Here is a 20,438-nt window from a genome sequence, read left to right on the forward strand (position 1 = left end):
TATATGTATAAAGATATTACAGTGCAGACAAATAAAATACATCATTTGTCTGCACTAGAGCTAAAGACCCGATCTAAAATTACGTAAAGTAGAAAATGTGGATATCACCTATTATTCAGAAATAGTACAGACTAGGAAAAGCATGATCATGCCACAACAGTTTTCAAGTTGAAACTTTTTTTCAAGAATTGGTTACTTGACATGTTTATTTTAAACATAATAAATTTGAACGTCTGGGAAACTTAACATGAACTGCAGCTGGAAAATAGAGTTCTACTTCCTTTCACCATCATATTTTTTCTCCCTAATATCCCAAAGAATACTGTAATAGATGTTTACTACCTATAAAAATTACTCTTATGTTATACTAAGGGTATAAGATAAAAGACTTTATAATATTAAAAATATTAGCAAGCATTCACTATGAATCTACTAAACATGACAAAATAGTAGCCAGTGTTGCAAATTTTATTTTCTATTTAATTCCGAACGTCCTTTTATCAGTATGCCCATCATGTAGGTGTCAATAAGAAATGAACAAATTCAGTATCTTCACTGAATTTAACGTATGGAAGGTAAGACATTAGCGCTGTCTTCTTTTAATGCATCTATGTTACATCAGATTATTTATATAAAATTATGGAATGTGAAATCAGCAAGACAACAGCCTCATTTAATAAGCAATAGTATGTAAAACTCATTCTTAAAAGTCAGTCAAAAATACTTGCTTTCAAGATATTTATATCAATTACTTTTACATATTTCTATTTTAAAAAATTTTAACAAAAAAATCAAAAGCTCTTTTGGTACCTAATAGTTTGCTCCTGACGCTTCTCTCTCTGCTTTCCACTACGCAGAATCACACACTTGTTCTTTCTTTTCTCTCTTTCACTCTCTCTCTCCCTGCCCGCTCCTTCCTTAAACACACACACACACACACACACACACACACACACACACTCTCACACAAAGTAGCTTGATATCACTTAATAAGGATAGAGGTGTATGTGTTTTGGGGGTGTCAAACAGCTGTCAGAAACTGTCACCTCCAGAAGAGAAACCTTGGCACACAACAAATTAAACTACACTTCTTTTTTAGCTGTCATTATTCATAGCCAATAAATTGAAATGCTCTCAGCATTTCATGTGCAAATAAAACCACGAGGAAGCCAGTAGATCAGAATAGTGGGCCAACAGATAAAACAGAGAAAACAACACGCTGTCTTGGTCCTTCTGAAGTGGCTCATCATCACCCCTGCACTAGCGTGCACCAAATGAGATCCAGCCTGGGGCCATGTATTAAATATGCATATCAAAGCAAATGAAAAAGTAAACCTGGAGATTCAAATTGGATATACATTTACATGCTGAAAATGTCCCACTCTACCACTTTTCAGGTAGTGGGTCTGAGGTATTTTCACTTTTTTTGTGGCTGGGGGGTTGAAGGAGGAGGGCAAGCTTGCAGGAGAGGCTGAAACATAAGAGGATTCACTTTGTAGGGGCAAGGCTTGGGAATGAATACATTCCATATACCTATGGTACAGAAATATCAAAAATGTAAAAACTCTCCAAGATTTCCTCTCACCTCCTGCAAAAAATTCAAGTCCATGGCAAACTTCGCCCTTTCCCACTCGGTTTGCTGGTGGAACAAATTATTGCTCCCTTTCAAAACAAATAGCAGGGGGCTAAAGTAAAAATGTTATAGTTCAGACTCTAGGAAATAAAAGGTTTTAAATTATGATGCCCAATGAGGTGGCAAGACCTCATGGGTTCAGAATAAATCAGTTGTCATATATACTTGATTGGGGGCTTCAAAGAGAAGCAACAAATGTTCCAGTTGATTCTTTTATTCAAAGATGATGATTGTTATATTATTAAAGCACTCTCTTCCTAGGTACAACTTCTTTCTTGAGTGTAATTTAATATTACAATAGTTCCATAAATTGGCATTGTCTATCAGCCAATACTATAGACAGCCTAGTTTACCTTATCTCTTCCAAGTAAACATCAGCATGCTCTAGTTCATACATCCACTTGAGAAAACAATTGCCAAGAAACTGTTTTAGAAAACCAAGTAGTCAAGACCCCTAGAAATGGCACAAGAAAAGCTTTTGGCTGCAGACAACTGTGAACTTCTCATCCTACAAAACCATGTAACTAGATTTCTTCCCATTCCCCCCAACAGTGCAAAATGCATATGAATACAGAAACAGGAAGCAATGAAAATAAACAAGTAAATGACAACAACAACAAATACTTTGAACAGAGTGTCATGCCTTGCAGACCACAACCACACATCATATAGCCACATATCAGCAAATAAACTTTCCATAGCTGCTTGTCGCACCCATTTGATTTCAGAGAACACACTCAATATACAAAAGAGCTCCCCAACGTTTCCTGCGTCATGACGGGAAAAGACAAGAGGAAAGGTAGGCATGGGAGCTTTCAACGTCACAGTATTTATTCTGTCTCAGAACTGGACTTCAGGACTGAGGTTTTCTTTTCTTCTTTCTTTCTTTCTTTTCTCCTTCCTTTCTTTCTTTCTAACTTTTGTCCTTAGGCTGTATGGTTTTCCATACAGCACAAAGGCTAATAATCAAAATCTGTGACTGTACGTTTTCAAAACCTTTGGAGAAGGCGGGGGAGAAACTTATTCTCAAGCCATCTCAACTCTTTCCTCTTAACACCCAGGACTGGGGGGTGATGGTGGTGATACAAACTGCCTTCAAGCCTCGATGCCCATTTAACTCCACGGAGTGTTAAATTAATATTTCAGGCACCAAGTTAGGAGACTATAGCCTATATCATTTAGGTTGTGAGTTCAATCGACTATAATCTATAGACACCGCCTCCCCCACCCCCAGGCTTGGGTTCCTATAAATAAACTGCTGTTCACACCCACTCTTTAACCTCGCCACTCCTGCCTTTCCTACCAGCTGCAATCTTTCTTCTCTTTGCTTCTTTTTCAAATTTTCAGTCTCACTACATATGCTTTTTTTTTTTTTTTTTGCATCAGACTCACTAGATCGGTTCCAAAATAGGATTAAAAACAGAGAGAATAGAAAGAAATCTCCGTTCCTGGCCTGACACACACAGTCCCTCCTTACTCTACTCTCCGTCCTCATTCACCAACTGTTTGTGTTAAAATTCAACCACTAACCTATGGTTACTCAATCAGAATTCCCTTCGGCTTTCTATAATACATTGTTAATATTTGTTTTATCAAGGTTACTGCCTTTTATTATGAAGATGCCTCACGCACTTGGCAATAAGTCCACATACTGACTGTAAGTTTCTATACGACAAAAGCTCAGAAAACTATAACGTGTTCACTCCTTTTATTTCGAATGCAATGCAAGATTGCCAGTAATTCTCAGAATTGACATCTCTGCAAGAGACTGAGAAATCAGCCCTCGCTCCCCAATTCTCTTTTCCTTCAGTCCTCTCTCTCCCCCATCCTGTCCAGCCAGCTTTCTTGCCTCTTTCTCCCTGCTGCAATGATTACAGAGTTGAGAAAGCAGAAAAGGCAGTGGTCACCATATCAAACAGACGATTTGCTGACACTCAAGTCACCAAATCCAGGAAACTTTACACATTAAGAGCACAAATCACTCTATCGACTCCCTGGTTTTTTAGGTTCTCAACATAAATAAGGAGGGGGTCCAAGAAAGGGGAAATGGAGATGAAAGGTATGGCAGAAGTAGTGAGAAAGGGAGAAAAAGACCCCCAGAGAGACTAGATTATTTAAAAAGAAAACTCAGTCAGTGGAGCTAGAGGTTACAACAAATTTTTCAAAAATGCTTTGCCCAGTGGTCTTAAAAGAATGCCAAAGGCTCACAGACTTACATGGTCAGCGAGATTTGTGGAGGAGCCTGAAAGTTCTTCGTGATCTGACTTGGAGCTGCCATCTCTTTCATCAATGACGAGGTCTATGGGCATTTTCCCCTTCAAACAGCTAATGTACCGGTGGCAGAAGTTATCACACAGTTCGTGGACCTAGAAGGAGGGTTAAGGTGGAGGGTTCAGCTTGTATTGTTGTTGTTGTTGTCATGGTTTTGTTTCATTTTTAAAGGGAAAAAATATCAGGTTGCAAGGTTACCTTTGGAAAGAGCAACAGTGCTATGTCTTCCAAACTAACTCTAATTAATGGGTGTAATAGTTGAAGGCGAGGAAACAATAGAGCAATTGTTGCAGCAGATATTATTCTCCAGAGACTTCCCTGAGCAACAAGTTACAATGAAGGGAGCAGAAACAGGACTGGAAATAACTGGGTTCAGACTGGGAAAATCCGATTTGATGATAACATCAAAACATTAGAACGCTGGAACTGGGAACAACATTAGCATTTGCGATTCAATAAGCTAGGAATTTTGTATGTTTCCAGGGGAAAGTGATTGAGCTGCAGAGCAATGTAAAGACAACCCAGCGAGGATGATTCCCTCTGCCAGCACCTAATGCACGCTCTGAGCCTAATAGAGACGCAAGCAGGCTGAATGTCCAGTAACACAAATGGTTTGCTGCATTTCAAAATAATCCTGAACGCCTGGGGAAAAGGGGGGCGGCGGCTACTTTAAAAGACAGGGCTGTCCTAATTCACCCATCCTCTGAGGCCCTGGGTCGAGAAGCAATGTGGAGGAAGTACATGGTAACAAGTTGCTCAGAATCTCTCCAGGTTCTCAATCCCTCAGCCTGGAGGTTTCTTAAAAACATCCCAACTCAACCGGGAGAGGGAAGTGACCAAATCAAAGTGGGGAGTGTCATTTCCTGCTTACCTTTTCTAACTCCAAAAGATGAAACCTTAGTACTTGTATTGCTTGTATCATCTGGAAGAAAAGTTTAGAGTGCGGAGTTAAGGCTCTGTGACGCCTGTGACTCGGAGGTTTCTAGTGGGGGATGGTGAGGGAATGGGGCTGGGAGAAGACCCAGGCAAGTGGCCAGGCAAAGCCCACACATCAAGAAATCGTCAGAAAAACCAAGTGATTACTGATCATCTCTGCCTCATTGGCTACGGGGTAGGAATCTGACTCAACCTATGCCGAAGCATTTAATATCTTTACCCCTCACGTTTACTGAGCTATTTACAAGCACTGCTTTCCTAGGGATAGGCCTTCTTTCTCCACCTCAGTCCTCTTTAACGTCGCCTCTCTCGACCTCAGGCCAAAACAAAAAAAAAAAAAAGAAGAAGAAGAAGAAAGAAAGGAAGGACGGAAGGAAGGAAGGAAGAAAAAAGTCGCTTCTTTGGAGTGAGAAAGCTTTTTAGAACAGCACACCCTGCGAAATCCGTCCTTACTGAAGAAGGAAATACTCTAGAAGAATGGTGAGGCAGGGCCTTTGAAAGCGGATTTAAGTACTTTTAATATTGAAATCGTGCAAATTAGCAAAAGAATCGCACCTAAAAGTGGCCTGCGCTGGCCTGCCCCTCACCCCCACGCCCACCGCCGCGGCCCGCCCTCCGCCGCGCAGGCGGTGACTTCCTTCGGGTTAGCTGCCCGGGGCTCGGCCGCCTGCCCCGGCAAACAGAGGAAATCACTCACTTCTCGCCGCCTCACTCCCGGGGCCGAGACCTGGGGCGCATCCCCTGCTCTCGCTCTCGCTCTCGGCGCCGCGTCCCCGCTCGCTGCCTCCCTGGGTTCTGCTCGCCCTGACGTCCAACCCGCCCCTCACTCCCAGCTCCCCGGCAGGGGCTCTAAGCTCTTCCCTTCCTCCCCGTAGCTCTGGAGCTTCAAAAGAGGGCTCTGCTCGAACTCCCCGGAGCTCCGGGAAAAAGTTTGTGCTTCTGGGCAAGGAAAGGGGCCCAGGCTGGGGAAAGGCAAGAAACAGTGAGCCTTACCAAATTGTCCAGCTCTGGATTTGAGGAAAAAAGTGGCTTTTCGGCGCGAACCTATAGGAAGCAGGGAGAAGTCAGCATGAATTACCACTCCATTTAAAAGAAGAGAAACCCTGTCACCGACTAAACCGTGGTGTGTGAGTGGGGACGGTGGAGGGGCAGTGGCGGAGACGAGGAGAGGGGCTTTGGTAAATACATGAAACAAACTAGTGCCTTCAGTCAATGGGGTCGGTTGAAAAAGAATCAGGGCCTCCTAGTTCTGGCCCCATTTAGGGGTACCTGGAACCTCTGAGCTGTAGCCGAGAACTCAGGGCCGTTCTCTGGGTCCAAGTACCCCCTTATCCTGCCATCCGCGGGGCTATGGTTCGCAGCCTCCCTCACCTCCGCGCCGGCGCCGACAGCCCCGAAAGGCGCCCAGCTTCCTTCCCTCCCGGGCACTCTCGGGGCCCTCAAAGCCCCTATCCCCAATTCTTGTTCAAGTAGCTGCAGGCGGGGGAAAAGGCCAAGCCCCAGATTAGGAGCAGGTCAACTTTAATTCGAGGGTCGAGCCCCTGTATTCCTGGCTGGGGGGAAAAACAAACACCCATATTTATCTCTTCTTCCAATTTGCCTCCAGGCTCAAGGATGGGGAGCGAGGACTGGGGCCGGAGGAACAGATCGGGTGTCCCTGCCTCTTCCTTCTCTTTCAAGTAAAGCTCTGAGGAAAGGGGAGGGGGAGTGAGGGGCTGCAGGAGGGTGAGTGGGTCAGGAAGGTTGGACCTGCTTGGCGAAGACCGCGATGTCCTCGTTGAAGGAGTCGGAGGAACAGACGTCTCCGCCGGCCACTCCGGGTTCCCGGGGAGTGCAGGTCGCCAGCTCGCACTTCTCAAAGACCAGAGCTAACAGAGGAAACAACGGGTGCCTAACGGGCAGCGCCACGCAGAGACACACACACGGAGACGGGGTGCAGAGGGGAAGGAGCAAGAACTGTAATCAACAAGTTTGGAGGGTTCGGATTCCTTCCTTTCTACCACAGGCACGCATCATACTTTACAACCCTTCCTCAGCCAGCCGAGCCTGGGCCAGAAACAGAAAGGAAAAACGGCCTGGCCCTTTCCCTCAGCTCAGGACTCCCTCAGATCTGGTAGGAGAAGCCCCTGGCCAGTTAGCCCGCCAAGTAAAAACAGCCTCGGTTCGAACGTAATGAAAACAGCCAATAGGCTCAGGCAGTCCGGAGCCCGGTGTTGATCCAGACCCACTCCCCGCACGACAGAGGCCGCCCAACCAAACCCTGAGACCCAGCCCTGACCTCCCAAGAGAGGAACACTCCGTGAAATCCAAAATTGCTTTAACTCCACGTTTTAATGGGCATTCCAGAGGAGGCCCAAGGCTCACCTACACACACCCCCGAAGTGATATTTTCCTCAGTCTAACATCTCCACCCCCTTGCCTTATAAACTTGTTTGCTCCACTTCTAGTAAAGCCCGGGTGAGGGGACCAAAATAATAGGAATGGTACACGCCGAGAGCTTCCTTTCAAAGACCACATTTCTCCAGCTGGCGAAAATAAATAAATCGAGTGTTAAAACTTGGAAGTGTGCGTGTGCGCCTGTCCTTTGTGTTCCTCTGGGCGGTTTAGCTACACCTCGGGATGCTTGCGGCCTCCGGCTTCAGGCGCAGTTGCTGTTTACCGACACTGTCCCCTCCCCTCGGCATCCCGCAGCCTTCCCCACCTACCCTCAGCTGGGAGGGCCCGAGTGGTACACGTTGGGGCCGTGCACCCCCATCCCTCCCCGAGTTCTCTCAGAATTTAAAATAATTTCCAGCCATCTCCCTTACTCCCCCCAAGAGCTGCTCTGTGCAAGCAGCAGCCCCTTCCACCCCACTGCACTTCAAGGTCTGCCCCCTTTATTTACAGAGAATTAAGAAGAGGGTGATTAGGACTTCCTGGCCGACAGAAGCAGCCCTGATCCCAGCTCCAACTGCATTTAGTGACTCCCAGACTCTCGGTAGGAAACAGAAAAGGAAAAAAAAGTTGCTTCTCATCGGCAGGAAACTTTCTCCTTCGTCGGGGCCTCTGTTAGGGGGCCTGGAAGGACCAGCTCTGCGTCCTTTGGCCAGGAATCCCGTCCTTGGGGAGAAGGCCCTGGCCAGATTCGGAGGAATCAGTCACTCCCGGCTCTGGGGTATGGAGTGACGGGGCCGTGGCGGTGGAGGAAGCCAAATCTTCCCCAGGACTTACACGCAAGGGGCAGAAGAGCAGGCCCCCTTCCCTGTCCTTTCCTAAGGCCAGCGGTTTCCGCCCCCCTACCCTAAGGAGAAATAACTCCCCACTTGGTCGTCCACCCCCTCATCCCCCCCCCCCCACAGAGACAGACACACACACACACACACACACACTCGCACTCGCACTCACACAGTACGCTGGGTCAGGAGGGGGTGGAGGTTGGTTTACCCATAGATCGCGTCCTTGTCCCGCTTCAAGGCATCGTTGACAGCGGATCCCATGCTGGCCGGCATGACATTGGGGTGCGGGGCGTGCGCGCCGTAGTGCTGCGTGGCGTGGAGCGGCGGCCCGTGGTTCAGGTGGTGAACCGGTGGGATCGGCCGCGGCGCGTGAGGGTCTCCGTACATGGAAGCAGGCACCCCTACTCCGTCCATCCCGCCGTAATGGGGCAGCTCATCGTACTGTCAGAACCCGGCAAAGGGGCGGGGGGCGCAGGAGGTGAGAGAGAGCGAGGAGAGCAGAGGGAGGGTAGGAAAAGAAGCAGGGAGAAGAGAGAGAGGAGAGAAGTGGGGAAGGAATAGAGGCGAGAGAGAGGGAGAAGGCCAAGGGAAGAAGAGAGAGGAGGAGGAGGGGGCGACGGGGATGGGGGGGAGGCAGGAGAGAAAGAGGGAGGAAAATACAAATAAAAACAAAGTCATAAAGGAGAAAAGTACCGAGCACGAGTTGAATACACAGAAACCAAACCAGCCGAAACAACGGAGTTGAAAGTTGGGGAGGGGGGTGTTTTTAAATTTAAAAGATGAAAAAGTATGAACCGAGAGCAGCGTTAGAGTAGGGAGAGGGGGCGGTGAGGCCGGGGATTGAGGGGGCGCCGGGAGGTCCCGCTCGGGCGGGAGGCAGCAGAACCGTAGCAAGCCAACCGAGGGAGAAGTGGAGTTAGTGTGAGGAGGAAGCCCCGGATCCCACCCCTAACCCCCCTTCGCCTCCTCCAGAGGATCCAATAAATCAAAAGGCGAAATGAAACAAAATAAAGAGAAGAAAAACGCTAATAATCAGGACGAGAACGCCGAGGACTAGGGAAGGCTGGGGCCAGTGCCTCCCCGGGGGCAGGGAGCAGAGGGTGGGGGTGGGGTGGGGGGGAATAATGTGAAAGTTACCAGAAACATTATTTAGCAGCGGATTCCCTGCGTCCTTGTCAATTTCAGAGACAAAACAAGCAGCCCAGGCTAGTCTAGGCGGCGGCGCAGCGGCTGCGGCAGCGCGGCCCCAGCGGCGGCCCCGGCGGCGGCGGCGGCTCCTACGCAGCCGGTGCCCGCCCCGAGCCGCGGGAGCAGCGGCAGCAGCGGCGCAGCAGCGGCAGCGGCGGCAGCAGGAGAACCGGGGGAATCGCGCTGCTGGGGTAAAAGCTGGAGCGAGGCGAAAGCGTGTAACAATTGCACTCGCACACACACACACACACACACACACACACACACCACTCACACGCACTCGCCGCCCGCCCGCTCGCACAGCGTTGAAACACGCGCGCCCAGACACGCACACACGCACGCACACACACTCGCACACACGCAGAGGCACGGGGGGGAAAGAAGCCGATGAATAATTTTGCTGCTATTTTTTTAAATACTGGCCGCCATCATCAAGCAGCGAGCAGCAGCAGCAGCGTTGAAGGGAGAGGAGGCATCGGGACAGGCCCCTCTTAGGAGAGGATTTATATCTAGGTAAGTGTTGGAGATTTAAACCTACCCTTTGCGCCATCAGTCTGCGCTCCAATAAACTCCTGGATGTGTCGTATATTTAATATCCCAGTCCGGATAAGAAAGTGATCTAGGCTGAAGATTCCTTTTTTTTTTTTTTCCAAACCAAGGAGACTTCTCCCAGTTTTCCAATATGTTATTTTTAGGGGGGGGGGGAAAGCCCAGGCAAGACAACGAAGAGTTTTTTTTTTCCTGTGATATTTCTTCTTTTTCTCTTTTTTCCTCTTCTTCCTCCTCCTCCTGATCTTCCTCCTCCTCCTCCACCTCCTCCTCCTCCCCCCTCCCCTCCTCCTCCTCTTCGGTCCTCCTTTCCCCCTCTTTCTCTTCTCTTCCCCTCAGTTGGAAAAAAAAAAAAAAAGAAAAGAAAAAGAAGAAAAAGAAGAAAAAAAAATTGTCAAGCCCCCGAACTGAAGGTTACGAGCGGCCCGTCAGCAGCCCACATGTAACCGAACTGTCGTGTTTCATGGCTTTTTGCCACTCCAGCTGTCAATCAAAGCCCGGAATGTCAAGGTAGTGAATGAATGATGGTTGATGATGATGAAGAGGAGGAATCTTTCAGACCCGTTTTTTTCTTCCAGTAAAACTCCGCGAGGGGTTTCTGCTTCTTGAATTTTTCCTCCCCCCCCTTAGCTTTGCCCCCGCGGTATCTATAATATGATCCTCTCTCTTTAAAGTATCGTTCAAAGAAAGCGGGGGGGGGGGGAAATCAAGAAAAAAAAATGAATAGTTTGCAAAAACTGGACTTCCTCCCCCCCTTTCCTGGTAGGTATTTTGTCTCTCCCTCTCTCTCTCGCTCGCTCGCTCGCTCTCACTCGCGCTCGCTCTCTCGCGCTCGCTCTCTCTCGCTCTCTTTCTCTCTCTGGGAGATGAGTGAGTGTCAGTAGGTGTTGGCAGGTTGGCTGCTGCCTGGCTTATAGAAGAGCCTCAGTTTGGCGGCGCGGGTCGGCGGCGGGAGAACGAAATGACGGAACCCGGAAGTCGTGGTGGCCATAGCCCGTCGTACGGCGGAGACACATCCCGGGAGTGGGGAGCGGGAGCGAGGAGGAGCGCGCCGCGCGGAGCTTCTGATATGCAGCGAGTGCGATCGGACGGCCCGGGTTGGGGGGGCGGGAGAGGCGGGAGGCGGGGGGCGGGAGGGGGAGGGGAGGCAGGAGCCCGGCCGACCCGAGCAAATCAGCGAGGCTGCTCCTCCGCGGGGGAAGGCGCGGGGGAAGGGGGGGGAGGAGGGAGGAAGAGGAGTATGTGTGTGTGTGCGTGCGTGTGCGCCTGTGTGTGTGTGTGTGCGCGCGCGCGCGCGCACGTGAGGAAAGAGGGAGGGAAAGAGAATGAGAATGAAGAGGACAGGGAGAGCGCAGAGAGGAAAACTGCAGAAAACCACAGGGAAAGTACGGTACAGCCTCAGATTTTTAATTAAAAAAAAAAAAACTTGCTTCTAGTTCACTTCCCCATCACTCCCGGCTCCTGCCTAACGAGGTCGTGTCGGGGACGTTTGGCATGGCGCTCTTGCTTTTGTTCCTTTTAATTCCGCGGGCCCCCTACTCCTCTGCCAGCCGATTATCGCGCCCCGAAGGCTTTCTGCTAACACCCAGAGGCAGCAGGATCTGCAGACCGTACCAACGCCCGGCTAGAGTTTTGTTTTTGTTTTTGTTTTTTAAGTGGTACTTTCTTCCCTGTGCAGATCCAGGACCCTTGTCAACATTCATTTTTTTCTAGGACAAGAAGAGACCAGCTTAACTCAGAGAGCACTCCCTTCAAGCTTTGCGGACAAGGGCCACCCTGGAGAGTCTTTGGGGCCCGCGGTGGAATCATGAGGGAGGAATGGGAGGGAGTCGTTTGGATGTTTGATGTTGTCTGATGTTGCCAAAGTGTGTGTGTGTGTGTGTGTGTGTGTGTGTGTGTGTGTGTACACGCGCGCGCGACTGGTGTGCGACTCCAAAGTGGATCTCACTTAGAGCTGGGAAGCATGGAGGGGGGGGAGAGAGAGAATGCATAGCGAGAGAGAATGCTTAGCAAGGAGGATTGGCCGGCACTCCCTGCCCAGCTTTGTTGTGGTCGCCGGGGGCGCAGAGGCCAGGCAGCGGCATCGCCGGCTAATGGCTGTGTTAGTTACACCGGGCAATTTCAGGGTATCAGGAAGATGGGGCCGACTCCGAATGAACTTTTCCAAAAAGGAAAAGGAGGAGAGTGGAGGGAAAGAAGGTAACTATCCCACATGGTTTGCGTAGAAAGTAGTTCTAGCCGAAGCCTCGCCGAATCCCTGGCTGGAGCTGCACCCTGCCTCACCTCCGCGCCGCGGGTATCACGGCGGCCGCGCGTCAATCACTCCGAGCCGCGAGCTGGGGGCGGAGCTACGGTCTCCCGGCGCGCTCAGCTCTGCAGCCCCCGCCGCCCCCTGGCTCCCGGCAGCCCAGCAGCCGGGGCCTGCGCTCCGAGCGCGCCCTCTCCCCAACTCCTGGCTCTCGCCCTGGTTCATGGTCCCCGGCCCAGAGAATTGAAAACAGATTGTTCCTCAACAGCCGCCTCCTTCTCCAACTTTGAACCCATTCTGGAGAGTAGAAAGTAGCGAATCCTCTGCGCGTGGCTTTGACCCGACTTCCCGGGAGATTGGGGGGGGGGCGCTCAAGGAGAATAAAATACTCTGTGTGTGTTTGTGAGGGAGAGAGGGAGAGAGAGAGAAGGGAGTTGTGGGGAGAGAGAATGAGAATAAGAGGGAGAAGGCGAGAAGGCGGATAGGCTTTTTTTTTTTTCCTTCTCCCTTTTCATCTCTGCTTCACTGTTAGCTTTCGGGCAACTCTCAACTGGGCTTAGATCGTAGCCTGCAGAGACTCCAAGCGGAGTCGGAGAAATTTGGCCCCGTTTTAATAGGGCTGAGGAATGAGCTCCGGAGGTCAATAAAGCCCTCCAAAAATGATGAATGATTGAGCACCTGTGATGATGATAGTGATTACCAGAGCAATTAAACAGTTTGATTAAATGAGCCATCATAACAATGATGTCTGCGGGAAATCGGCCCTTACATATAAAGAAAGATAGTGCGGAGGGGCTTGCAGAGGCGAGTGTAGCGCGACGTCAGGGAGAGGGGCCGCGGACCGCGCGGTATTTGCCGGGGTGGCCGGAGCAAGGACTGCCGGGCGCGCGGAGCTTCGGGGAGGAGAGTCTAGCCCAGGCTAGACTTTTCAGCCACTCTTAAGCCGGGCTTCAAGCCTGCAAGAGCCGACTGGTATGAAACCTGCAGGTTGGGGGGGAGGGTCCTTCCCCTTCCACCTCCTCATTTTTTTTCCCCAGAAGAACTCCAAGATTAAAAGCATCCTTATTTGTTGCTGAGTTGTTCGTCGACGTATAAGAAAAGGTGAGTAAAAAAAGAAGATGCAAAAGAGAAGAAAAAGTTGACCTCCAGAATTTTATTATAGGAGGCAGTTGTTCGAATTCAGTTTAGCCGGGGCGGAAAGATGAGAGAGAAAAAAATCAAAGTGGTCTCACTGCGGAGCATTTTCGACTTTGCCGAGGTCTTTATATTGGTGGATCCACGGTCCCCGTTCAGCGCCGCTAGCTGAGAAGTTTATACAGTTTTTCAGTTTTTAACTCCTCTAACTGTTCTTATTTTCAGTATTGCATATTTGTTGTCGCCAATAGGGTTACTGTTGTTTTAAATGCCCTGTACAGAAAGCGCCACTTTTCTTTTTAAAAAGGAACTCAGTTTCCTTGATAAATACTTCTTTTGTAAAAATCAACTTCGAACCGAACCTCTGCATCGCAGAGTTTAAACATTCAAAGTTGCTACCTTCTGCTTCTCCTGCTTCTCTTACCATCACTTTTTTTCATAATGATATTGTGAAGTGAGGTCGCATTTCCTACAGCCTTTATTTAGAAAAACTACACTAGGATTTTTTTTAAAAAGTTTCTTCCCTGGCAGTGCATCCGAGTAAAAACAATTCAGACCGACTGATGATTTCTATATTTTCAAACAGTTGTTAAGCTAATGGGTTGATTACTCCGTGATAATCTTTAGCTTTACAAAAGAAAAAAGTTCGAACTCTATTGTCATGTGTTTTCATCCTTTGGGTGATGCAGAAGGCATTTTAACCCAAACTCCTTTCTTCCTTTCTTTCTTTCTCTCTCTCTCTAATATTCTGTAACTCCTTTTGCCTTTTATTGAGTACTTTAAAGCAAGTAACTGGGACAATCTGGTTACAGATGGGAAGGAGAGAGAAATAGAACATTTTGAGATACTGTTCAAGAAAAAAACCAACCAATCATTCTTAACTCCAAAGACCTTAGTTAAGAAGTGTGAGTGTGTTAAAAGTGAAGTCCTCCTGGAGGAAAATATGTGTCATTTAAAACTTCACCAGTTGCTTAAGGGGAGAACCCCGAATTTCATGCGACTAAAGAAATTTCACTTACCTAGTTGCACGTAATTTATGAAACCGTTAGTTTAAGATAGCATCGCAGTGCAGTGAATTGCACACAAGATCAAGCTGGAGGTGATTCATGATGTCAGTTCTTGGTCAGTCTGATGAATTTAAAGGACTATTAGTTTTAATCACCAACTTGCTGATGTTTTATTAATAGAGCTGAAAAACATTTAAGAACTTCATGGTCTCTCCTAACCCCCAATTTTGCAGTCCCATGGAAGCTATTCAAAAACAGTGGGGTACGCAGGCTTTCTGCTTTCTAGTCCGATAGTACGTTGTTGCTGATGCTCAGTTCTCAGCCTCCGCACTCCCACCGGGGCTGCGAGGCTCATCTGCTCTCCCACATTTGGGGTAAAGGAAAAGTAGGTGGGGCAGGCCTGGGAGACAGGCGTGAGATGGGGGTCGCAGGAGGCGGCACACACCTCCGTCAACAGTCAGCTCCGTTTGCCCAGGCTGGAAATGGTTTTAACAGGCGGTAAAATTTCATCTTGCAGTGTCAAATTGGGGTCATTTTGGGGTTAGAGTTCTCAGTGTCCGAGAGGAGCTGTCCAGCTGCGTGGGGACTCATTAACTGCAAAAGATCTGTTTCAGTAAAAACAATTCAAAGACAATCAGAAGGCTAAAGACCTTCTACAAATCGCATTTTACAAGTGCCCCAGAACAAATATGGATGCTGAAATCTGTTTCTTCAGAATCCCAAATCGGCTACTTAGCTCTGGAGTGGGGGTGAGGGCACTGCATAAAAAAAGAGGTGAAAGGGAAGGGACCTGATGGGGGGGGCGAATGGGAGGGGGAATCGGGCCTTTCAAATTTAAGGGTCTGTTTTTAATCACCTCTTTCTTATTGGAGCATCCCCAAGACTTCTGAGAACTGCTTCTTTTCTATTTTTACTTTTTTTTTTGTCTCAACATGGAATGATATTATAGGTAACATTCAAAAATTTAAAAGAAGAATTGAATGCCTCTATACCTACTTAATTTAAAGGGCATTGGCTTTACGGAGAGTATTTAATTTGAAATGAACAGTTATGAACCGAGACTCTATTTTAGGTGAATTTGCCCACCTTCCTTTAGGAGCTTGTGTTTCTTTTCACCTTTTTTTTTTTTTTTTTCTAGAAAGTAATAGGTCCTCAGCAGAGATAACTCCAAATTCCTCAGAACTCTGAGGTCTGAAGTGTTAATCTGAGTATTAAAATTGCTGGGTTTAAATCCTTTTTGTCTTCTTACAGCTGTTAGAACAATTGACGCCTTGCTAGAGGAGCAAATAAATCCAACCGTAATCTTATTTGTAACTTTAGTTAATGTTTTGAATTGGAGTATTTTGGATTAAGCAGGTTTGGGGTTTTTTTCCCCCCTCTATAAGGTTAATTTTTATTTGTGGAGGTTCTGTTGGCTGGTTTGGAAGAAAGATATTATTACTTTAATTCAAAAAATTCCTTTAGGTAAAAGGAAAGTGCAATTTTAAAATGACAAGCTAGAATTGAGATGCCTGGGGTTTTAGAATAAAACCAAACCAATATTTTAGAGTAAAATATTATTTGAAAGAAGTTTTCTGTCTTGCATTACTGACTTCAGCAAGTAAAAAGGATCAAAATATTTTATTCTTCCTTTCTCTCTGGACTCCACCTCTGTCACTAGGTCTTTTCTCTCTATCTGCTTCACTGTTATTTGCGTTCTGAATGCAACAGTGAATTTTTGTAGTCTAGCTCTCTTCTCCAAGCCTCCCAGAGTATAAATTGTTATTCAAGGAGTTGGATTGCGGTCCTGCAGAAACAGCCCTGAACCCAGTATCACTGGGACAAAGGCAGCGGGTCTCTCTTTCTGCTCCGACCTGCTGGCTGACAGTTGGAATTTTTAATATATATTTTATTTGGCATTTCCAATAACGTGTTTGCCTTTCCCTCCCCACCCCCTTGCAGCCATCTATTACTTTAAAAGCATCTCTTCTCTATAAACCTCAGCTCATCCTTGTGAAATGTTCTTGACCTTCCCAGCGATAAAACCAGAAGCTCTGAAAGTTGCTCTAGGAAGAATTCCACTTGCTTTCTTACCTGTTAACTTTGCTCACTCTCTTCCGAGTTGGGACGAAGGGAGGGATGGGGACCCCTTTTTGTTTGTTTTTGTTTCCTGGTCCTTTCCCCACTTAGGCTTTCTTCCATATGCCCCTCCCCCCAATTAATAACAATAAGGCACCCCGCAATTTATGTTCTTACATAAGATGGGGTGGAATGATTTTACTTTCTTTCCTTTTGCTCTTATTTCTTATTTCTCCCAATTTTAGCTGCTTCAATATCTCGCAGTAGGAAAGTATTTCAATAAATAGCCCTCTAGCGCTATCTGGCGGGGCTCCAAGCGCGAGTGAGCTCTCTCTCGCTGTCTCTGGCTCCTTCCCGCGCTCTCTTCCATCCTCCCTTCTTTCCTCACATCTTCCTCTCTCCTTCTCTTGTCTCTTCCGCAATCTTGATCCTATCCCCCCTTTCTCTCTTTCCTCTCTTCCTGCTTCCCCCTTTCTAGCTCCCACCCCCATTTGCCGCGCAGACAGCTGGAAAGACCCGGTCAGAGGCTGACACCCTCGGAACCAAGTGATGCTCCGGCGGGGGAGCTCTCCTGGGACCCCCACCTTCACCCAGCATGGGTCACACACGTCCTTTGCCTTTGAGTCGCATCTTACTGTAGCTTAACACGTTGCTTAAGTCTCAGCCTCTCAGCCGTCGGTGGTTTGGAGGGGTTTAAACTGCATTTGTGAAGTTTGGAGGAAAGAAATCAGACACTGGAATCCCGTCTAGTGGAGCCCAGCTAAGTTTTAGGTCAGGAAGCCGAGTCTCAGTGCGAGTTTGAGGAAGGGTTGGGGCTTCGCAGGGGTGGGAACAGACCTTCGGGAGAGCGTTGGGCTGGGGGCGCCAGCTGCCCCCCTTCCCGCCGGCCGGATCCCTACAGCACAACGGACTGCCCCAGTTTAATATACGGGGCCTGTCCAGGATTTTTTTTTTAAAATAAATTAGCTCTATCCTCCCTCTCCCACCACCACTACCACACCAAATTTGGAGAGGAGTGGAAAAGAAAAGTGGGAGTAGGAAAGCTCACTGGAAACCTCACGGGGCAAAGAAGAAAAAGACAGCAGAGACTGCGGGAACTCGCTTGAGGATGCAGTACTCATCAGCATACTTCCTCCTTTCTCGAAGAGATTTGTCTTCTTATTTGTGGCTTTTTTATAAAACAGTAGCCGGTAAACCTTCAGCAGTGTGTGGGGAGCCATCAGAGGATATAGGGACAGAAGGAGAGATTCAACTCCAACTGGGTGCTTTAGATTAAAATTCTCTCTCTCTCTCTCTCTCTCTCTCTCTCTCTCTCTCTCTCTGTCTCATACACACACACACACACACACACACACACACACACACACACACACATTCCACACACACTCTGATCCTTAGAGAAATTTCCAGTCCTCCTTTGAGCAAATCTCTTTCTTCTACTCCTTGAAACAGAAGAAAGGGTATGGGCCTGGGGGACAGTTAGACTCACTCAACTTTATGATTGCGTTTTCTAAAATTTAGTTTTGACCTTGCAAAGTGAGGACCATACCTCCAATACAGACCCAGTCAGTGGATACTTGAAGTGAGGGGGCCTCAGTCTGCAGTGTCTGTGATCACACAAAGACCTCTTCCCAACTCAGAAATCCCTCCTCCCCACAATCTCAAAAATAGAAGGGAGGGTGGAGGATGACACAATCCTAGGTTCTCATCCTCAAGAATTGCCCCCTCCCACTCCCATACTGAAGGAAGAAAGCACAGTTCGGTGTAATTAATTGAGGGCGGTTATTAGGTCATCATTAGCCAAGGTGCAAATAATTGCAGCCCGTTTTTACTTAAAATTGACCAGCCTCAGAGTGATAGATCGATTTGGAGTATAAAAATGATGTATCAAAACATCAATGTCGATTATTTGAAATATTGTAGTCGAATTATTTTATTGCTTCATCGGTTAAGTGTCTGAAAGTGCAGTGTTCAAACATATACTTATGTTGTCAATACTGTCAGAACTGTCAGTTTTACTATACTGGATTTGTACAACATTTCGAATTTACTCATTTACATAAAATGCCCACCCTAGGATTCCCCCACCCCTACCCCGTCTCTCTCTCTCCTCCCATCTCTGGAAAATCCGTGTCAGTTTCTTCAAAGGATTCAGCAATCTTTGCCTCAGCCAAAGTGTGCAGTGCCTCTTTTACTCAATTTTCCACATCGGATTACATGGCTTTTTCACCATTTCTAACTTTCAAAGAGAGCCTTCCTCCTTTCTTTCCAACTCTGCCTACTCCAACCTTTTCTCTGAAATAGTATTGTAGCACTTGGAAAGCTTCAGGTTTAAATAGCCACATCTCAGCTCCAAATAAACCATTTAGGTAGAAAACCAAAAAACCGGACTTCACTGTACCTCCTTGGCTTCACTCCTGTAAACCGGGCTTCACTGGGCACACGATCTCACACGTGTTAGGGTCCGTCATCAAATTACCTGCAGGATTCAAATGTTACAGGGAAAATGAATTTGGAAATGTAAATACTTTTTCTTTCGTTTTACTTAAAAGCTGTGATAGGAGAAAAAGAAACAATATATATATAAATGATCGGCACGTTTTACCTTTAAAAGCTTTTGAACTCAATCGAAAGACACAAGTTGGAAGCAGAATTGACAGTTTTAATTCTACCCATTTTCACCTGGCACGTCAGATCAGAGGCATTCATTTATTTTATGAGGGGTAGATGGGAAAGTCGGATAGAAAGCTTGAATCCACTGAAGTCTCTATCCTAAAAAAATCACAGAGAAATTACTGAAACGCAAACATTCCACCGCTCCACCCTCTCAGTCTAGACTAATTGAAATTTATAAATTCACATTCTGCCTAATTTTATGCTTTTTATTTTGTTTTCTAGGATTCCCTCCAAGACTGATAGGAAAGACAGGGCCACTTCTGGACTATCTGTGAGGATGTGTTTCTTTCTGTAACACTGAAGCACTTTTTATAAACCTTTTAATGTATTTAAATAAATCTATTTGGACATTAAGAGAAGCCATACATACAAAGATAGTTTGGCTTTATGCCGGCAATCCCAACATTAGAAAAAAAAATTCACAATCCAATGAGAAGCTTTTCCATACCCAACCTTGGTCAAAAAAAAAAAAAGAAAAAGAAAAAGGAAAGCAAAAGAAAGTTTTCTGCGTGCATCTGCATGTCTTCGTGTGCACGATTATAAACATCCCCCAGTCCTTGTTTGCCTGTTACCTCCCTCCTGCCATACACTCGAAGGCAGAGGCATCGAGGGATGGCCCCCAGAGATCTGTGTTTACTCAGGTTTTTAAAAAAAATCTCTCCACCATGTATGACAAGTGTTACTTCAAGAAATTCATCAGTCTTCTATAGATACTTCCAGTTTTACTGTAATGATCTGCAGAAGAGAACTGCCATCACTTTCTCACATCCCAAGGTGTTGTAGGAACTCACAGAAAGGGGAGAGTGGCTGAAACGCTTAATTACAGTGGTGGAGCGGGGGCACGAGGTGGGACCGAGGGAGGGAGAGTGAGGAAGGTCTTTACCTGGCCAGTACCGGTAGAAAGCTGTGAATCCTCACGGCGAATATTTGGGAAAGGTAGGGTTGCCTTTTTTTTTTTGTAATGCCTTTGGGGAGAAGTGATACACTTGTGTAACAATTAGCTCAGACAATAAAAATAATTGGAAAATCAGTTGGAATTTCTGAGTTTTTAATTACGTTTAATTTTGTGCTAAGCCGTAAAATTACGAATGCCCCTCAACCACTCTCCTCTTGTAAAGCGTTTAACAACAATTATTCCTTAATCAGTCTGAATGTGAGTCACAAATGATGCTTTTCCACATCAAAGGGACGTCCTTCGACGTTACCTTTTAGTCATAAGTAAGAGGATTAATTCCTATAATTAGAGGGATAAATATGTGCATAAATACATCTCTCACTCCTCTCCTTATAAAAAGAAAAGAAAAAAGAAAAAAAGAACAACACTTTCACTCTGAGACATGGCCGGCTCTGGTAGGGTAAGGGTTTTTAATTGTCCGCTTCGGCCCTACACCCCTTTGCTGGCGGGCGAATCGAACCGAGGAGACGCGGGTGCGAAGCACAGACCCCCCAGAGGGACACACACGCGCACACACGTGTACACAGAAACGCACACACGGGTCTGGCAGGAGGTCCAGTGCTCGGGG

The 20,438-nt window shown here is 47.1% G+C and overlaps 1 protein-coding gene and 1 long non-coding RNA gene across 9 annotated transcripts in view; one reads left to right on the forward strand and one right to left on the reverse strand.

The window, feature by feature from the left end:
* Positions 1-10,037, reverse strand: part of MEIS2 (Meis homeobox 2) — a 200,981-nt gene extending 190,944 nt beyond the window's left edge. For 3 of the 8 annotated variants that reach the window (XM_033851425.2, XM_033851430.2, XM_033851428.2), the window contains exons 1-6: positions 9,193-9,333; positions 8,264-8,496; positions 6,590-6,731; positions 5,834-5,884; positions 4,776-4,826; positions 3,850-3,999 (exon numbers count right to left, since the gene is read on the reverse strand). In XM_033851425.2, coding sequence (XP_033707316.1) covers positions 3,850-3,999; positions 4,776-4,826; positions 5,834-5,884; positions 6,590-6,731; positions 8,264-8,496; positions 9,193-9,201 — 636 coding nt within the window. In that variant the 5' untranslated portion in view covers positions 9,202-9,333. Of the gene's footprint in view, positions 1-3,849; positions 4,000-4,775; positions 4,827-5,833; positions 5,885-6,589; positions 6,732-8,263; positions 8,497-9,192; positions 9,334-9,781 lie in introns of those variants that run through there. The other 5 variants (XM_033851424.2, XM_033851426.2, XM_033851427.2 and 2 more) reach the window with 5 other exon arrangements.
* LOC141278001 (uncharacterized) lies at positions 9,620-19,970 on the forward strand. The gene is made up of 4 exons (XR_012330047.1): positions 9,620-9,756; positions 10,132-10,302; positions 13,078-13,141; positions 19,138-19,970. It is a non-coding gene; the product is annotated as an uncharacterized lncRNA (long non-coding RNA).
* The last annotated feature ends 468 nt before the right edge of the window (positions 19,971-20,438 follow it).

The sequence above is a fragment of the Tursiops truncatus genome, chromosome 2 (assembly GCF_011762595.2).
Source record: "Tursiops truncatus isolate mTurTru1 chromosome 2, mTurTru1.mat.Y, whole genome shotgun sequence".
NCBI lineage: Eukaryota > Metazoa > Chordata > Mammalia > Artiodactyla > Delphinidae > Tursiops > Tursiops truncatus.